Source organism: Equus quagga, chromosome 14 (genome assembly GCF_021613505.1).
Source record: "Equus quagga isolate Etosha38 chromosome 14, UCLA_HA_Equagga_1.0, whole genome shotgun sequence".
Classification (NCBI taxonomy): domain Eukaryota; kingdom Metazoa; phylum Chordata; class Mammalia; order Perissodactyla; family Equidae; genus Equus; species Equus quagga.
This window is the reverse complement of record NC_060280.1, coordinates 28,276,684-28,295,867: the sequence shown is the minus strand read 5'-3', so window position 1 is coordinate 28,295,867 and position 19,184 is coordinate 28,276,684. Positions and strand designations below refer to the sequence as shown.

The window sequence follows — 19,184 nt, the reverse complement described above, 5'->3', positions numbered from 1 at the left end:
TTACATATCATACTGTTAAAATGATGAAAAAACCCACTGAAACTAAGTTTTCTTAAATTTGTTTCATAAAAAGAAATTAATGTGATATTAAGCTGTTGAATCCCAATAAAAGGTTTCTTTTTTATTTACCCATTAATTAATTCATCTAGTCAATAAATGTTTATTGAGCACCCTGCTTTATACCAGGCCCTTCTCTGGAAAATCAGTAGTGAATAAAACAGATATTGTCCCTTGACCTCATGGTGCCTGAAATGTAGCAGGAAGAAAAGAATTGGGCAAGCAAATTACAGCTGCAATGACTATTTATAACAAAGAAGTTCAGAGAGCTCTGGGAGCATAAAATGGCCTGTAGCCATGCCCAAACTGCTTTCTGAGATCCTTCATAAGAGCTGACTGGACAAATTTGAGAAATGGGGTCAGGATGATAATATCCCTGCCATGTTTTCCCTCAGATTCTGTGCTCCAGCCTCTCAGAACTACTCAGTATTCTCTAAATGTACCTTGCTCTTTCATGGTGTAAATTTCACGAACGGCCTTTCCTTCCCCTTTTCCCTCTGTAGAATTCCTGTCATCCTTCAAAACAGATCAAATGACACATTCTTTTGAAATCTTCTGTCTCTCTCCCCCCAATTAAATAGGATTAGGTTCAGCTACATGTAACAGAAATCTAAAATAACAGTGGTTTAAAAATATAGGGTTTTATTCTCTCATGTAAAGGAAGTACAAAGCTAAGTAGTCCAGGGCTGAAATGGTTGTTCCATGAAATCAAGAAAGACTCAGGCTCCTCCGCCATCCTTGGTTTGAGACTTCCATTCTCAAGGTCATTTCATGGAAAAGAAGGCTGATGAGCTCCAGTCATCAATGTCCTGATTCTGGATAGCAGGAAGGAGTAAAGGAAGAAGGAAAGACACCTCCCCTAGCTAACACTGTTCCCTTTCAGCAGCCTTTAAGCAGAAGTCCTACACAATATTTCAATTATATCTCACTGAGCAGAACTAATCACATAGCCACACCTAACTACAAGAGAGGTTGAGAAATAGAAATCCTTTAACTGAGCATATTGTCACCTTGTGGCGATGATAACATCCTTCCTCTCCCTTCCCGTCCGCCCTTTGGTTACTTGTTCTTTCTTTAAATTCTAGCACTCAGTGTAACAGTACTATATTGCTATTGTCTATTTCCTGTGTATAAGCACCCCAGGCACAGAAATTGTATCCTGTTATCTCTGAATCTGTAATACTTTGCACAGAGCCTGGCACAAGAGGTATCAGTTTATGTGTACAAAACGAGGGTGTCAAACTAAATGACTTAATTGCTTTTAGCTAATGAAAAGTCTATAATTATTTCTTGAATCACCAATTTGTATTTTGTAACAGCTTTATTGAAGTATAATTTATATATAACAACATTTTAAGAACCCATTTTAAGTGTACAACTCAATGCTTTTTAGTAAATTTAGAGTTGGGCAACTATCACCAAAATCCAGTTTCAGGCCATTTGTATTACCCCAGAGAGAACTCTTGCAGTCATCTGTTGTCAGTCCCCATTCCTACTCCAAGTCCCAGGTGACCAAATACCTACTGTCTGCCTCAGATTTGCCTTTTCTGAACATTTCATATAAATGGAATCATACAATGTGTGGCCTTTTTCTCTGGCTTCTTTCACATAGCATTATATTTTTGAGGTTAATTGATGTGATATATATCAGTGGTTTGTTCCTTTTTATTGCTAACATTGTTGATCTTTTAGTTAAATTTTAAAAGTTATTTTCTTAATGATTGCTTTAAGGATTAAATATGTATCATAATTTATCACAAATTATTGTATTTATTATAATCTTCTCATACAATCTATTTCAGCTACAAACTAACTTAATTTTAGTAAAATATAGAAACTTTATTCCAGTGTCACTCCGTTGCCCCTCTCCTTTACTTGGGCTCTTTTTTAAATATAAGTTAAGTCTTTATGTATTAAATGCCCACCAATATAGTTTTTTTATTTGATATCTTTATTTATTTATTTTAATTTTTTTATTGCAGTAATGGTTTAATAACATTATATAAATATCAGTTGTCATCATATTTCGATTTCTGTGTAGATTATATTATGTTCACCACCCAAAGACTAATTACAATCCATCACCACATGCCTGTGCCTAATCATCGCTTTCACCCTCCTCCCTCTTCCCTCCCCCATTCCCCTCTGGTAACCGCCAATCCAATCTCTGTGACTGTGTGTTTGTTTGTCATTTTTATCTTCTACTTATAAGTGAGATCATACGGTATTTGACTTTCTCCCTCTGACTTATTTCACTTAGTATAATACCCTCAGGGTCCATCCATGTTGTCACAAGTGGCCAGATTTCATCGTTTCTTATAGCTGAGTAGTATTCCGTTGTGTATTATCCCACATCTTCTTTATCCATTCGTCCTTTGATGGGCATCTAGGTTGCTTCCAAGTCTTGGCTATTGTGAATAATGCTGCAGTGAACATAGGGATGCGTATATCTTTATGCGTTTGTGTTTTCATGTTCTTTGGATAAATACCCAGCAGTGGAATAGCTGGATCATATGGTAGTTCTATTCTTAATTTTCTGAAGAATCTCCATACTGTTTTCCATAGTGGGTGCACCAGTTTGCACTCCGGCCAGCATTGTATGAGAGTTCCCGTCTCTCCACATCCTCTCCAACACTTGTTGTTTCCTGTCTTGTTAATTATAGCTATTCTGACTCGAGTGAAGTGATATCTCATTGTCGTTTTGATTTGCATTTCCCTGATGCTTAATGATGTTGAACATTTTTTCGTGTGCTTGTTGGCCATATCTTTTTTGGAGAAATGTTTGTTCAGATCTTTTCCCCATTTTTTAATTGGGTTGTTAGTTTTTTTGTTGTTGAGATGTATGAATTTTTTGTATATTTTGGATATTAACCCTTTATCAGATATATGGTTTGCAGATATCGTCTCCCAGTTGTTAGGTTTTTTCGTTTTGTTGATGGTTTCCTTTGCTGTGTAGAAGATTTTTAGTTTGATACAGTCCCATCTGTTTATTTTTTCTATTGTTTCCCTTGCCTGGTCAGACGTGGGACTTGAAAATATGCTACTAAGACCCATGTCAAAGCATGTACTGTCATGTTTTCTTGTAGAAGTTTCATGGTTTCAGATCCTACTTTCAAGTCTTTAATCCATTTTGAGTTAGTTTTTGTGTATGGTATAAGATAATGGTCTACTTTCATTCTTTTGCATGTGGCTGTCCAGTTTTCCCAACACCATTTATTGAAAAGACTTTCCTTTTTCCGTTGTATGTTCTTGGCTCCCTGGTCAAAAATTAGTTGTCCATAGCTGTATGGGTTTATTTCTGGGCTCTTGATTCTGTTCCATTGATCTGTGTATCTGTTTTTGTGCCAGTACCATACTGTTTTGGTTCCTATAGCTTTGTAGTATATTTTGAAATCAAGGAGTGTGATACCTCCAGCTTTCTTCTTTTTTCTCAGGATTCCTTTAGCTATTTGGGGTCTTTTGATGTTCCATATAAATTTTAGGATTTTTTGTTCTATTTTGTGAAAAAATGTTGTTGGAGCTTTAATGGGGAATGCATTGGATATATAGATTGCTTTAGGAAGTCTGGACATTTTAACTATGTTAATTCTTCCAATCCAAGAGCATGGAATATCTTTCCATTTCTTTCTGTCTTCTTCAATTTCTTTCAACAATGTGTTATAGTTTTCAGTGTACGGATCTTTCACCTCTTGATTTAAAGTCTTTCACCTCTAGGTATTTTATTCTTTTCGTTACAGTTGTAAATGGGATTGTATTCTTAATTTATCTTTCTGCTACTTTGTTGTTAGTGTATAGAAACACAACTGATTTTTGTCTGTTGATTTTATGTCCTGCAACTTGACTGTATTCATTTATTATTTCTAAAAGTTTTTTGGTGGATTCTTTAGGGTTTTCTATATATAAAATCATTTGCAAATAGTGACAGTTTCACTTCTTCATTTCCAATTTGGAACCCTTTTATTTCTTTTTATTGCCTGTTTGCTCTGGCTAAGTCTTCCAATATTATCTTACATAAGAGTGGTGGAAGTGGGCATCTTTGTCTGGTTCCTGTTCTTAGAGGGCTAGCTTTCAGTTTTTCTCCATTGAGAATGGTATTAGCTCTGGGTTTGTCATATATGGACTTTATTATGTTGAGCTACTTTCCTTCTATACCCATTTTACTCAGAGTTTTTATCACAAATGGAGCTGTATCTTCTGAGATGCTTTCTCTGTGTCATTGAGATGATCATGTGATTTTTATTCTTCATTTTGTTAATGTGATGTATCGTGTTGATTGATTTGCGGATGTTGAACCATCCCTGCGTCCCTGGAATAAATGCCACTTGATCATGGTATATGGTCTTTTTAATGTATTGTTGTGTTTGATTTGCTAGTATTTTGTTGAGGATTTTTATATCAATGTTCATCAGTGATATTGGCCTGTAATTTTCTTTTTTTGTGTTGTCCTTGTCTGGTTTTTGTATCAGGGTAATGTTGGCTTCGTAGAATGAGTTAGGAAGCTTCCCCTCCTCTTCAATTTTTTGGAAGAGTTTGAGAAGGATAGGTATTAAGTCTTCTTCGAATGTTTAGTAGAATTCACCAGGGAAGCCCTCTGGTCCTGGACTTTTATTTTTCAGGAGATTTTTGATTACTGTTTTGATCTCCTTACTGGTGATTGGTCTATTCAAATTCTCTGTTTTCTTCTCGATTCAGTTTTGGAAGATTGTATGATTCCATAATTTATCCATTTCTTTTAGATTATCCAATTTGTTGGTGTGTATCCTGGAGAGGTGGCCTTATGTAAGAGATGCCTTATGAGGCCTGGCAGTGTGCTTCCCTCTCGTCACCAGTTCCAAATGTTCAGGAGTGATGCCTGTGTGGGCTGCATGTGTCCTTCTGTGGTGGCAGGATTGTTCTTGCTGAAAGCGCCCTGGGAGGCTAGGCTGTCCCCCTGGCCTGCTGGTTGTAGTTCTCAACTGCGTGTGGCTGAGACCCTTCAGCCTGAACCCTTGAGTCACTTTATCAGGTTTGGGGAGCCCTAGCACAGTTGGCGTCAGGGTCTAATAGCACATTCCTGTTGCAGTTTTTCTGTTAAATGAGTAGGCCCCAAGTGTGGGAGGTTGCTAGGCTCAGGGGCTTACAACTGCTGTAGGCCTCTGGCCTACGAGTCTGTCGTTAGCTCTCTCAGGATGCAGCAGAGTGGGGCTGGCCCAGGCATAGGAGCACCCAAATTTTTCAGGCTTTGGAAGGTGGGGCTGATCTCCTATGTGGCTGTTTGAGAAGTACAAGTCTTCTGCAGCTGACTAGCTCCACAGCCCACAGGTCCACACTCACTGTCAACACCGTCCTGGCTGATATGCACATCCCAACCCCCTGAAGTGGACCCAGTTGCCCCACTGCAGAGGCCCCCACACACCGCACCAGTGTCCCACACACTCCACCCACTCGTCATGCATGCCTGCCTTGTGGAGGTGGACCCACTCACCCAGCTGCAGAGGACCCAGGTGCCTAGTCTATGCAGACCCACAAGTTGTCTGAGGGCTTGCTGTTGGGTAGGGCCAGTCCCTAGGATGGACTTCCTGCCCTGGCTGAGCTGGATTAAATCAGCTCTCTAGTAGGTGTGGCAGACCCCTGGGCTAATAGGCCAGGGGACAAATCCAATAGCATCTGCCACCGTCTGTGTCAGCATGCCTGTACTAGGTCACAGTAATGGCTGCTGCCAATCTCTCAGTCCCTGGACAGGTCTCACCTCTCACCGAGATGTACCCAGAGCCTATCGGATGAGTTTCTTTTTAAGAAAGGACTGTGCATCTTTCTTTCTGGTAATTTTAGATTGCTTTCCAAAACAGGTGAATTTGTGTGTGGGCCCTTTAAGAGCTGGCTTTTTCCGCTTATGTCCAATAGCTTTTCTAGGGGTATTCCCTGTTGTAGTTAATAGCCAGCAAAGCGAGATATTTTGAGACTTGTCCCAGTTGTACTGAGTCCGAAGGGTGCTTATAGTGGTAACACTCCCCCACTCAGATCCTCTGCTCCTCCAGCGAAGGCTGCATACCTTAGGATTGCTCCTGACCGGCCGTGAATCTCTGCGGCTCTGCAAAGGTGGCTTTTAGGTGGCTTTTTTTCTTTCCAAAAAGGAATTTCTGCCTCTTCCACCTCAGTCAGGTCTGTCCCTTGTCATGGGGGTTCTTTTTTATCCAGTTTTCAGTTCTCCCTCAGGCGTAATCATTCTGAGAATTGGTTGTGTCCATGGGAGGAGGTGAGTTCAGACTCTGCTTATGCTGCCATCTTGATACCAACTCCCAACAATATGGTTTTAAAGTTATGTTTTATATAGCTGTCTTCTTTTTTTTTTTTAGTTCATAATAGTTTACATCATTGTGAAATTTCAGTTGTACATTATTTCTTGTCTGTCACCACATAGGTGCTGCCCTTCACCCCCTATGCCCACCACCCAACCCCCTTCCCCTGGTAACCACTGAACTGTTTGCTTTGTCCATGTGCTTGTTTATATTCTACACATGAGTGAAATCATCTTGTGTTTGTCTTTCTCAGTTTGTCGTATTTCGCTTAGCATAATTCCCTCCAGGTCCTTCTGTATTGTTGCAAATGGGATGATTTTGTCTTTTTTCTGGCTGAGTAGTATTCCATTGTGTATATATACCACGTCTTCTTTATCTGATTATCAGTCAGTGGGCACTTGATTGTTTCCATGTCTTGTCTTCATATGGCTGTCTTTTAAATCTATTAAGAGGGAAAAAAAGAGAAAAATATTTATACTGTCTTTTATATTTACCTACATAATCACCTTTACTGGTACTCTTTATTTTTTCAAAACCTGTATTTGAATTACTCGTTAGTACCATTTCTTTTAGCCTGATAGTTTTAGTATTTCTTTAGCATTTTCTTAAAGGCAGGTTGCTAGAGATGAGTTATCTCAGTCGTTATTTATATGGGAATGTCTTTATTTTTGCTTTCAATTTCTAACAGTAGTTTTGCTGGGGTTAGAAATCTTGGTAGACACGTTTTTTGTTTTTTTCTTTCAGCATGTTTTAGATATCATTTCACTGCCTCTGGCCTCCATTATTTTTGATGAGAAGTGAGCTGTTAGTCCTTATTGTTGTTTCCCTTTATCTGATAAATTGTTTCCTCTTGCCACTTTTGAACATTTCTCCTTGGCTTTCAGCAGTTTTTACTATGATGTGTACAGGTGTGAATCTTTTTATGTTTAGAAACGTGGACTTCATTGTTTGTCTTGGATGTGTAGTTTGTTTATTTTAAATTAAATTTGGGAATCTTCTGGCCGTTATGTGTTCATATATTTTTTCTGTCCATTTCTTTCCTTTCCTCTTTCTGGAATTCCCATTACTTGTATGTTGGTTTGTTTGATAGTTTCCTACAGGTCACTGGCTCTGTTTTTCTTCCTTTTTTCTTGTTGTTTTTCAGATTGCGTGATCTGTATTCAGCTGTTTTCAAGTTCTGTGATTCATTCTTCTTCAGGCTCAGATTTGTTGTTGAGTCTCTTGAATGTTCCATTTCAAAATACAATTTCCTTTTGGTTCTTTTTATTTTTATAGTTTCTATTTATTGATATTTTCTATATGATGGCTCATTATCATCATATTTTCATTTAATTCTTTAAACATGATTTCCTTTAGTTCTTTTCAACATTATAATAGCTGCTTTGAAACATTTATGTGCTGATTCTGACATCTGGGTTGCCATAGAAATAATATCTATAGTTTACTTTTTTTTCACCCTGGTAAATGCGTTACACTTCACTGTTTCTTTGCATGTTTTATTATTTTTGTTGTTGTTGTTGTTGAAAACTGCATGTTTTAGATAATATATTGTAGCAACTCTTGATTCAGATCCTCTCCGCCCACCTCTCGGAGGAGGAGGAGAGTGCATTTGCTGAGGTTTTTTTTAAAGATTTTATTTTTTCCTTTTTCTCCGCCAAGCCCCCCCCGGTACATAGTTGTATATTCTTCATTGTGGGTCCTTCTACTTGTAGCATGTGGGATGCTGCCTCAGCGTGGTTTGATGAACAGTGCCGTGTCCACACCCAGGATTCGAACCAACGAAACACTGGGCCACCTGCAGCGGAGCACGCGAACTTAACCTCTCGGCCACGGGGCCAGCCCCTGCTGAGGTTTTTTTTGGTTTATTTAGTGACTTGCTTAGAGTAGAGAGTCTGTCCCCTTTGCAATGTGTGACTGCTAATTTCTGTGGTCTTTTTTTTTTTAACAATGTATATTTATTTAATTATTTATTTAACACACAAGTAGTTTATTCTGGCCTTTTTTTTTTTCTTGGTGAGGAAGATTGGACCTGAGCTAACATTCGTTGCCAATCTTTCTCTTTATTTTTCCTTGAGGAAGATTGTTACTGGACTAACATCTGTGCCAGTGTTCCTCTATTTTGTATGTGGGATACCTTGACCAGTGGTGGTAGGTCTGCACCCAGGATCTGAGCCCGCAAACCCCAGGCCACCAAAGCAGAGTGCATGAACTTAACCACTATGCCACCAGGCCAACCCCCCAGTCATATTTTTTAAATTACTGTTTTAATTTTTAAACTTGGCTTTCTAGAGGTCACCCTTGCATCAGCATAGATTAGTAGTCAGCCAATGATTGGTCTAAACCCTGGGTCAGGAAAGCTTCTACCCTTTGCTAATGGATCTATTTGTCATTTGGGGAATGCATTCAAAGTTAGGGCAATTTATATTTCTCCTCCAACCTTTACTTTCAGTGTGTTCAAGGCCTTATATTCACACAGGGTCAGTAGATGGCTAAGACCCTTTCCAGTTTCTCCTTAGCAAGTGTGAAGCCTTACAGACCATCAGGGATCCCTTAGCGGGTCTTATCTTATCAAGACCCACTATGGCTGTTTTGTTCCCCAGAACTCCCTTTTAAATCTCTAGCTTATCTGCAGGTCTGTTGCCTTCCCTAACTAGTATTATGACCTTAGGCTAGCTGCAGTAGTGGCCTTCCTGGATTGTTTACCATTGTTCCCTAGATTGTCCCTCTATTGTTCTTGACAGTGACTCTGGGCGTTGGATTTTCTATGCTCAGCTTCAAATTAAATCAGCCCATTCTGGCAGCAGTCATCCTCTTGGCCTAGCCTGCTCTGATGGAATTACCCCCAGGGAGCTGGGGGTGGAGGGATAGGGGCAGGCTCTGGCTAAAATGCCATAGATTCTCACTGTTCTTACTATGGTTCAGTAATTTTTCTTGAATAAACATTTCTCAATTTGATGTATGCCTTTAGTTAATTTTCAGAGGCCTGAAATGGTTGTTTTGGACAGTCTTATCCAGTTTTATTGTTGCTTTTTGGAGAGAGGATTTGTTTAGTAGTTTAGGTGTTCTAGAAGTTCTGCCTCTTTGTATTATTTTTGGCACTTTAATTTTTAATTGTTTTTTTTTTCCTGAGGAAGATTTTCCCTGAGCTAACATCTGTTACCATCGTCCTCTTTTTTTGCTGGAGGAAGATTTGCCCTAGGCTAACATCTGTGCCAGTCTTCCTCTATTTTGTATGTGGGTTGCCACCACAGCATGGCCACCTACGAGTGGTGTAGGTCTGCACCCAACATCTGAACCTGGGCCACCAAAGCAGAGTGCACCAAACTTAACCTCGAGGCTATGGGGCCAGCCCCTATTTTTAATTTTTAAAATCCCTGCAACTAGACCATGACCTCCTTTGGGCAGATACTATCTTTCTATTTTCCCTGTAGTATCCATCTCAATATGCATTAAACCTTTGAGCTTTATCTGTCAAATAATATTAGTAATCCTTGCATTGATTACTTCAAAGGATCAAGTGAAATAATGGTTAAAATCTCATTGTAAACTATAAGCACTTTGTAAATGGTAAAATTCCTTGAAAATTTTAAAGTAGTTTGCAAACTACAACACTAATTTTAAAGATTTTATTTTTTCCTTTTTCTCCCCAGAGCCCCCTGGTACATAGTTGTATATTCTTCGTTGTGGGTCCTTCTAGCTGTGGCATGTGGGACGCTGCCTCAGTGTGGCCTGACGAGCAGTGCCATGTCCACACCCAGGATTCAAACCAACAAAACACTGGGCCGCCTGCAGCAGAGCACGCGAACTTAACCACTCAGCCACGGGGCCAGCCCCAATGACACTAATTTTAAACACTGCAACCTCTTGTGCATATGGTACTTCCAAGTATTCATCCTTAGTCCCTGGTCTTTTTTTTCTTTCCCTGACGTTTTATGCTCATAGATTTTGCTGTTGATTTGAAAGAAATGGCCCGGTGTTTCTGAGGACAGCAGCAGGTCACTTGCAGAACAGTCTTGGAATGAAAACCTGCTCTACCAGTGGGGAAGTCTTTAGCACCTTGGTCTGTTTTTCCTGTCACATGTCACCACTGTGTGTTCTGCCCAAGATGAGCTCTCAGTGGAGGCTTCTCTGGACATTCAAAATACATGCTGGAGAGATGTGGAGCCAAATAGTTGACGGGGATATGCCAAGAATTGCCAAGCACCTTGAAGCTTTTTTGTTGTGTTCTGGGGAAGCATGAAGGATGGTTCATTATTCATTCAACTACTATGTATTTAGTGCCCGTTATGTGCTAGGTAATATTCCGAGTACTGGGGGTACAAGACAAAATAAACAGAATCTTGTTCTTGTGGAATTTACTCTAATGGGGGTGGACACTAAACAGATAGGCAAGAAAATATGTCAGGTAGTGATAGATGACAGTAGGAAAAGTAAAGCAGGATGAGGAGACAGAGCATGTGGAGCAGCTATTTTAGATAGGTTGATTAAGGAAGTCATTTTTGATAAGGTGACATGAATGGAGTAAGGGAATATGCCATTTGGATATCTGGGGGAAAGGCATTCTAGGTGGGAAAAAGCAAGTGCAAAGACCCTGAAGCATAAGCACACATGGTGTATTCAGGGAACAAGGAGGTCATTATGACTGGAGTGGAGAAAGCAAGGGCATAGTGGAAGGAGTTCACCAGAGAGATGAATTTGTGAGGTCAAATCATATAAGGTCTTGTATACTTTTATAAGGACTTTGGATTTTATTCGGAATATGACGAGAAGCTATTGCAGAGTTGTGTTTGCTGGTACAAGTAGTGTAGACATACTGTGGTTTAGCCCAGGGAGCCCAGGAGCCATACTTGGCTCTGGAGAGAGAACTAGGCAGGACTTGCACAGTGGGTGCTTGTCCTACTTGTCTTAGTGAAGAAGTGAAATCAGGTTGGATAGGTAGGATATGGCGTCTAAGAATTCTAGGCAGCTGGCCGGAATAGAAGTCAGACAGTCAGTGCTTTTATTCTCTTATAAGTGCCCATGTGTGCCCAGCAGGAACCCAGCAGGTAGATATGAATTGCCTTCATGGTGGGATCTATCAGAGTGCAAACAGAGCACAAGGGACCCCCAGTTAAAGGGGGGTTCAGAGCCTGCTATTCCAGAGGAGAATCCAGTGCTGGATTGGGAGACTAGGAAGACTGGGAAATTCGCGTGCACAGTGGAAGTATCTTGGACCTTCGAATCAGACAGACCTGGATATGTAACTGACTTTTCTCAGTTCTTAGTTATGAGATTTTGGGCAAATCACTTCATGTCTGGACTTTAGTTTATTTACCTATAATATAGTGAAAATAATACCTATTTTGCCAAATCACTGTGACCTTATTAAACTTAAAGAGACTTAATAAGGTAAGTCTCTAGCACAGTAGCTGTCACATGGTAGATATTAAATAAATAGTAGCTGCTAGTAATAGAGGTAGTATTTATAATAGTGATAATGGTTAACCCGTACAGAATGCTCGTTGTATATTATGCATTGTTATAAGCAGAGTTCGTAGGCATCTCAAATTTAAATCCAAATCCAAATTTCTATTCTTCACTCAAAACATGCTCCTTTCATAGTTTTCATCACAGTAGACAGCATTTTTATTATTCGAGTTTCTCAGGTTAGCTTTGGAGTCATTGTTAACGTCTTTCTTCCTCTCATACTCCATATTGAATCCATTAGTAATTCCTGTTGGGTTGATCTTCAAAATATATCCAAAATATGACTTCCCACCACCACCACCTCCACCACTGCTACTACCCTATTTCAAGCCACTATTACCCTTCATCTGAATTATTTCAATAGCATCCTAACTGATCTGCTTCTCCTCTTGCCTTCCTGCCATCTGATCTCAGTTCAACAGTCACAGTAATCTTCTTAAAATTAAGTCAAATCATGTCATTCTTCGCTCAGAACACTCCAGTGACTTCCCATCTCATTTAGAACAAAAACCAAAGTCCTTATAGTGGCCTACAAAGCCCTGAAAGGTTTGCCCCTCATTACCTGTCTGATCTGACTGCCTGCTCTTTTCTCTTCCATTCTCTGCACTCCAGCTAAACTGGGCCCCATGCTATTTCTCAAACATGCTTCCGCTTCAGGGCATTTGCATTTGCTATTTCCTTACTTGGATAGTTTCCTCTCAGAGACCTGGAAGGCTTGCTCCCTCAACTTATTCAAGTATTTGCTTAAATGTCACTTTCTCTAAACATCTTATGTAGAATTCTACCCCCACCCCTTGGTGCCCTCTACTCACCCTCAGTAGATTTTCTGTAGCATTTATTGCCATCTGATATACAATATATATTTCACTTTAAAAAACTTTTGTCTCTTTCTACCCACCCCCCCAACTAGAATATGAGGAATTTATGTTGTTCTTGTTCACTGCTGTGTCTCAGTTCCTCTGTCAAGCTTATGTGAGACCAATGGCATTTGGGAAAGAAAGTCTCTAGCAACATCCTCAGCTACCTTTTGGGCATCAAAATCTCCTTGGGAACATAAACACATAGATTCCTGAGCCCCATCCCAAATAGAGCATAGAGGATCTTGTATACCATGTGAAGGAGTTTGGATTTTATTCCCAAGGCTTTTGAGGAGAGTAATGCCCTTATCCAACCTGTGTTTTATGAAAGAATATCAAGGATGAATTGGAGTGGACTAGGGGACTGCCCGTGGCCGAGTAAAGTTCTCGCCCTCCGCTTCGGTGGCCCAGGGTTTCGCCAGTTCGCATCCTGGGCGTGGACATGGCACCACTCATCAAGCCATGCTAAGGCGGTGTCCCACGTGCCACAGCTAGAAGGATCCACAACTAAAATATACAACCATGTAATGGGGGGCTTTGGGAAGAAGAAGGGAAAAAACCCAGAGTGGATTAGAATGGGAAAAAGAGACCTCTTGGGACTGTTGTAATAATTCAGACGAGATGAAGCTTAAACTAGAGGGCAGTAGCAATGAGAAAGGTAGGGTTGTCAGAACTTGGTGATTGATTGGGTGTGAAAGAGTGGGAGGAAATTGGGATGACTTCCAGGTTTTTGGCTTAGGTGCTAGGTGGATGGATTGTCAGTAACTCTGAGACAGGCAATACAGGATGGAAGAACGGGCTTGGGGAAAGATGGTGGGTTTACTTTTGGACATGATGAGTTTGAATGAGTTATCAGGAAGAAATGTTCAGGAAGTAGGTGTATGTGGGTGTGGATGTTTGTGTGAGTGTAGTGTTGTAATAATTATTTTGAGAAAGATGTGAATTTGGAAGTTATTAGGTTTCATGTATCATGAACTAATCTAGACAACCACTAATCTACTTTCTGTCTCTATAGATTTGCCTATTCTGGGTATTTCATGTAAATTGTATCATATAATATGTGGCCTTCTGTGACTGCTGCTTTCACTTAATATGTTTTCAAGGTTCATCCATGTTGTAGCATGCATCAGTACTTCATTCCCTTTTTATAAAAAGCTGTATATAATTCATATACCCTACAATTCAGTGATTTAAAATGTGCAATTCAATGGTTTTTAGTGTATTCTGTGAGTTGTTATCCATCACGACAATCAATTTTACATTTTCTTTACCTTTCCCGCAAAAAGCCATACCCCTTAGCTATCACCTCTCCGATCTTCTCATCCACTCCCACCCAACACTAGGCAACCACTAGTCTACTTTCTCTGTCTATAGATTTGCCTATTCTGGACATTCCTTATAAATGGAATCATACAATTTCTGGTCTTTTGTGTCTGACTTATTTTGCTTTTGCATGATGTTTTCAAAGTTCATCCATGTTGTAGCATGTATCAATACTTCATTCCTTTTTATTGCCAAATATTCCATTGTATGGATCCATTCATCAGTTGAACATAAATTGGGTTGTTTCCACCTTTTGACTATTATGAATAATGCTGCTGTGAACATTCATGTGGACATACATTTTCATTTCTCTTTGGTATATACCTAGGAATGGCATTGCTGGATCATATGGTAACTCTTATGTTTAACTATTTGAGGAACTGTCAGACTTTTTCCCAAAGAAGCTGCATCATTTTACGTTCCCACCAGCGCTGTATAGGGGTTCCAGTTTCTCCACATCCTTGCCAACACTTTCTATTTATTATCGGTCTTTTTGATTCATATACACCATCCTAGTGGTATCTCATTGTGGTTTTCACTTGCATCTTTTCATGTGCTCATTGGCCATTTATATAACTTCTTTGAAGAACTATCTTCAGATCTTTTGCCCATTTTTTGATTGGGTTATTGGCCTTTTAACTATTGAGCTGAGTTCTTTATATATTTTAAATACAAATCACACGTCATATATATGATCTGAAAAAATTTTCTCCCATTCTGTGGGTTGCCTTTTCGTTTTCTTGATGATGTCCTTTAAAGCACAAAGTTTTTAGTTTTGATAAATCCAGTTTATTTTTTCCTTTGGTTGTCTGTGCTATTGGTATCATATTTAAGATTGCCAAATCCAAGGTCACAAAGGTTAATGCTGTATTTTTCTTCTTTCTTCTAAGAGTTTTATATTTTTACCTCTTTCATTTAAGTCTTTGATCCATTTGAGGTGCTAGTCTTGATCCTGTCCCTTACTTGCTTTGTGATCTTGTAGTGTTCATTTGCCTTTCCTCAGCCTCATTGTTTTTAATTTGTAAAATGAAAGCTGATGTGTGTGTGTATAAATAAACAACAACAGAAAACAGATCACTGGTTGCCATGGGCTGTGAGTTGGGGGAGGGTATTGACTACAAAGATGAGAGAACTTTTTGGGGTGATGAAAATACTTAATATCTTAATTGTGGTGTTTGTACAACCATATACATTTTTCAGGGTTCATAGGTATGCCTAGAAGGGATATGTTTTAGTATACGTAAATTATACCTCAATAAACCTGTCTTTTAAAAAAAACACCTTAAATCAACTCTACAAAGTATATGTTGTTCTTTTCCATTTTGAGGCTAGAGGAAATTGAGGCTCAGAAAAGTTAGGGAACTTGCCTGTGCCCCACATTTGATGTGTGGCAGTTCCAGAGTTTGAACCTAAATCTGCCTGATCATAGAGCTTGTGATCTTCCTACTCATTTTCAGCCTGTCCCTGAAAGTATTGACAGTGTATGGATTCTGTTGTAAAAGGCCAACCTTCCCTTGAAAGCCAGGAACACTGTCTGCCTGTGAGCAGCTCCCCAGAAGTAGCTCATATTCTTATTCCAAATTTTGAACTCCTGGCAGATCTCATTTCTATCAGTCGTTAGTTGGGATTGGAGTTGATGCTGTTGTTGAGTGCTGCCCAGGCATGATCTTCTTCTGAGGCTGTGGCCTTCATTTTGGAGCAGCGGGAGACCAGTTTCAAAGCTGATGAGTTTCTTTGGTTATGAAAAGTAATTTCGTACTTTGTCCAATCGGCAACACAAGTACCTGCTCTGTAGGAGGGTGCTCCGATGTTTACAGGGCCCGTTGTGCTGCTTAGCACTTTAACAGTCTTCCTTCCCCCGGCTTATTTAGCAAAGAACTAGTTGGGTAGAAGAGAGATCCAAGCAGAGAAAATGTACAAGGAGCCTTCTGTATTGTTGTTGTTGTCACATCATCACCGTCATCATTTACATCTGCATGCCACTTTACCATTTGCAGTGTATTTTAATGTCTCTGATCTGTCTTAATTCTCGCAGTACCCTGTCAGGAGAGTACTTATACTATAGTCGTGTGCTGCATAACGTTGTTTCAGTCAATGACGGACATTATGACGGTTGTTCCATAAGATTAGTACCACATAGCCTAGGTGTGTACCATCTAAGTTTGTGTAAGTATACTCTATGATGTTCACACGGTGATGAAATCCCCAGCAACGCATTTCTCAGAACGTATCCCCGTCATCAAGTGACGAATGACTGTATTTAGAGAAAGAGTGTTACTTGGCTGTATTCTTGGATAATTCTGGCTGCAAGAGTATTTTTTCCTGAAGTTGTGCTGAAATATATGTCTCCTATACTCTCATCCTCAAGTTCTTCTAGTTTCAGTTTGTTAACTGGTAGTAGTTTAATCTATCCTGTTGCCCTGGGGTGTTTTGCCAGGGCTGCACAATGGGTACATTTCAGGAAGGTCTATCCTCTGAAATTGACCAGTGGCATTTTCCTTTTTTAAAGTCTGTTTGATTGCCCCAGCTTCCTCTCCTTGGGAACTCCTCTTTTTTCCACTTCTCATTCCAGAACCCTGGACAGACTAATTAATCTCAGAGCAGTTGTCATCAAGTCAGCTGTTGACTGCTTGTCTTCAACATTTGACTTGTTTCCTATCTTGAGGTGCTACAGGAAGAAGTTAATGACCTAAAAAATTGCCCATGTATCATGTGAGCCTAGTTAGGAGGGAATTGTTTGATTTTTATGAAGTGTAAATAATATGTTTGGAGACACATTTTCAAACATGTGTCAGCCTATGTGTCAGAGATGGTTCCCTAAAGAAAGTGGGACAAATTGGCTGGCTAATAGAGCTTAATGACAGATTTTCCATTAATCAGAATGGAGAATGTGCTTCATTAAGATAATTAACAGAGCACTTGTGCAGGTGGTACTTACTGCATGCAAATTTCCAAGTTTCTTTCTTTCCCTTGAATAAATTTTGGAAGAGATCTTGGCTGTGTTTCCTTGTTTGCATTAAAATGATCAATGGCAGTAAGTTTCCCTTTTTTTAAAAGCTGCTAGTAACTGGTATGTTGTCCTCTGCAGGTGCAAGGGGTGAGTAATACGCTTTCTGCTTTCCCTTCCAGCAGCCAGTGTGCCCATCACCAGCACCCAGGCTCCTCTGGTGAACAGTAGAAGTGAATCCTTTCCCAGCTCCTGAACTAGGATCATTAGAATTAGAAAGGACCTCAGAGAGCCTAAACTAATTGATTTTACATCAGGATATTAAAGTCCAGAGAGGAGAAGTGACTTGGTCAATGCCATACAGTATGCTAATGGAAGAGTCGTCTGTGGGATAGTTGGACCAACACTGAACTGAGAGCCAAAAGGCTTGGGTCAACATTAGGTACCACCTCTCTGCTTCTCAGTATCTTCATTGGTATAACGGGAAAAGTGTCTAGCATAGGGCCAAGTACAAATAAACAGTTTTTTGTTTAGTACTCTTTCTACTATACCATTGCTTCTTGTTGCTTCTCTGTGAGCATAAACTGAAGATTATAGAGGGGAAGCTGATGTCAGGGAGAATGAGCAATCAGTAAATCAATGCTGTTTTCTTTGTTTCTCTGTAGGATCCGCAGTCTTCCACAATGAACCCTGTTTACAGCCCCGTGCAGCCTGGGGCTCCTTATGGCAACCCTAAAAACATGGCCTATACAGGTGAGTGGTGTGAGAATGGCTCTGATTTTGAGAAAAGGTGGTTAAGGACATGAGCAAATAACTTGTGGAATGACTTTTGGCATACTGCACCTCCAAAAGCCTTGGGGAAGCCTGGGAACTTGGAGAAGGGTGACGTGTCTGGGGTCTAGTGGGGATGGAAATGATGTTCGTGAGACTAAGGATTATTGAGTTATCAACTAGGGGGAAGGAAGGGAGGTAACATTTATTTATTGAGTACTTACCATGGGCCTGACCCTGTGCTAGGCACTTACACATACCATATTTCACTTAATCTTAAAGCAGTTCTACACAGTGCAGCTTATTATCATTTCACAGAGGAGAAAACCATAGTCACAGTAAGAAGCCCAAAACAAAAGTAGATATTTGAACCCAGCTCTTCTGATTTTCTTTCCTGAACTGCATACCAAGCTGTTTCCAACTTCTCTGCCTTTGTGTATGTTGTCCCTCTGTCTGGAATGCCATTGTCCCCTGACAACTTCACCTTATTCTTTAATAACTCAGCTCTGAGCTCAGACAGCACTTTTCCAGGAAGCATTCTCTCCCTTACTTGGCCTTAGGCAAGTTTTTTCCATAATTTAATTTAAATAATAAGGATAATAAAGCTGTTGTAATAAACACAAATATAGCAAAGATAAGCTGAAAATCTGCCTACTTCAGAATACCTAGAAAAGCTGGATAAAGTATAACTAACCTCTTATGTTTGTTAAGCTGGATACAATATAAAAAATAATTTTGTGTTATATAACAAACACAGGCAGAGTTGAGATTTAAAGAAAGAAAAAGAAATCTCCAGGGGTCAAAAAAAATGAAAAGGAAACTAAAACTCAGTGAGCTGATGTTGGACTGCTGCGTGAAGGTTTCTGGTTTGGGCAATCAAAGGGCTTGCCTTTTCACAGCCGCCGATGGGTGCAGGTGGTTTGGGAGATGAGGCTTTGGGCCCTGGAGAAGCCGTGCGCCGGAACTCAAATTCCCCTGCATGAAGCTAGGACCTTAGAGAAGTCATATTGTCAGTGAAAAAAAAATTTGACTCAAAAGTATAGAGAGACAACAGGAAGCTTAGGTTAAAAAAGAAAGTTCCCCCAAAATTTGAAACCTTGGCCTTTGTGAAGTCAGAATTATTCTGCTTGTGTGGAGTTTATACTACCTGTGTGGTCCTAGAATCTCCAGTGAAGAAATTAACTTAAAATATAGTTCCCAGCTGATGATATTCCTTGGTGATTAGTAGAAACAAAGACAATCCTCCTTACTTCCCTCCCTCCCTCTGGAGGAGTGCTAATTATCTCATTTGATTCTCACAACTGTCCTGTGCAATAGATAATATTATCCCAGCCTATAAAAGACATTTAAATTTAGGGAGGTTAAGCAACTTGTCCAAAGTCACCTAGCTATTATCTGACAGAACAGGGCTTTGAACCTCGTTGTTCATTCACTCAAAACACGTTTACCAGGTTCTACCATGTGCCAAGCAGAGAGACATGGTCT

At 39.8% G+C, this 19,184-nt stretch overlaps 1 protein-coding gene across 7 annotated transcripts in view; it reads left to right on the top strand.

Moving 5' to 3' along the window:
* FAM168A (family with sequence similarity 168 member A) overlaps window positions 1-19,184 on the top strand; it is a 176,423-nt gene that overhangs the window by 90,630 nt on the left and 66,609 nt on the right. For all 7 annotated transcript variants that reach the window (XM_046685111.1, XM_046685112.1, XM_046685110.1 and 4 more), the window contains one exon: window positions 17,594-17,681. In XM_046685111.1, the coding sequence (XP_046541067.1) occupies window positions 17,612-17,681 (70 nt within the window). In that variant the 5' untranslated portion in view covers window positions 17,594-17,611. The remainder of the gene's footprint in view (window positions 1-17,593; window positions 17,682-19,184) is intronic.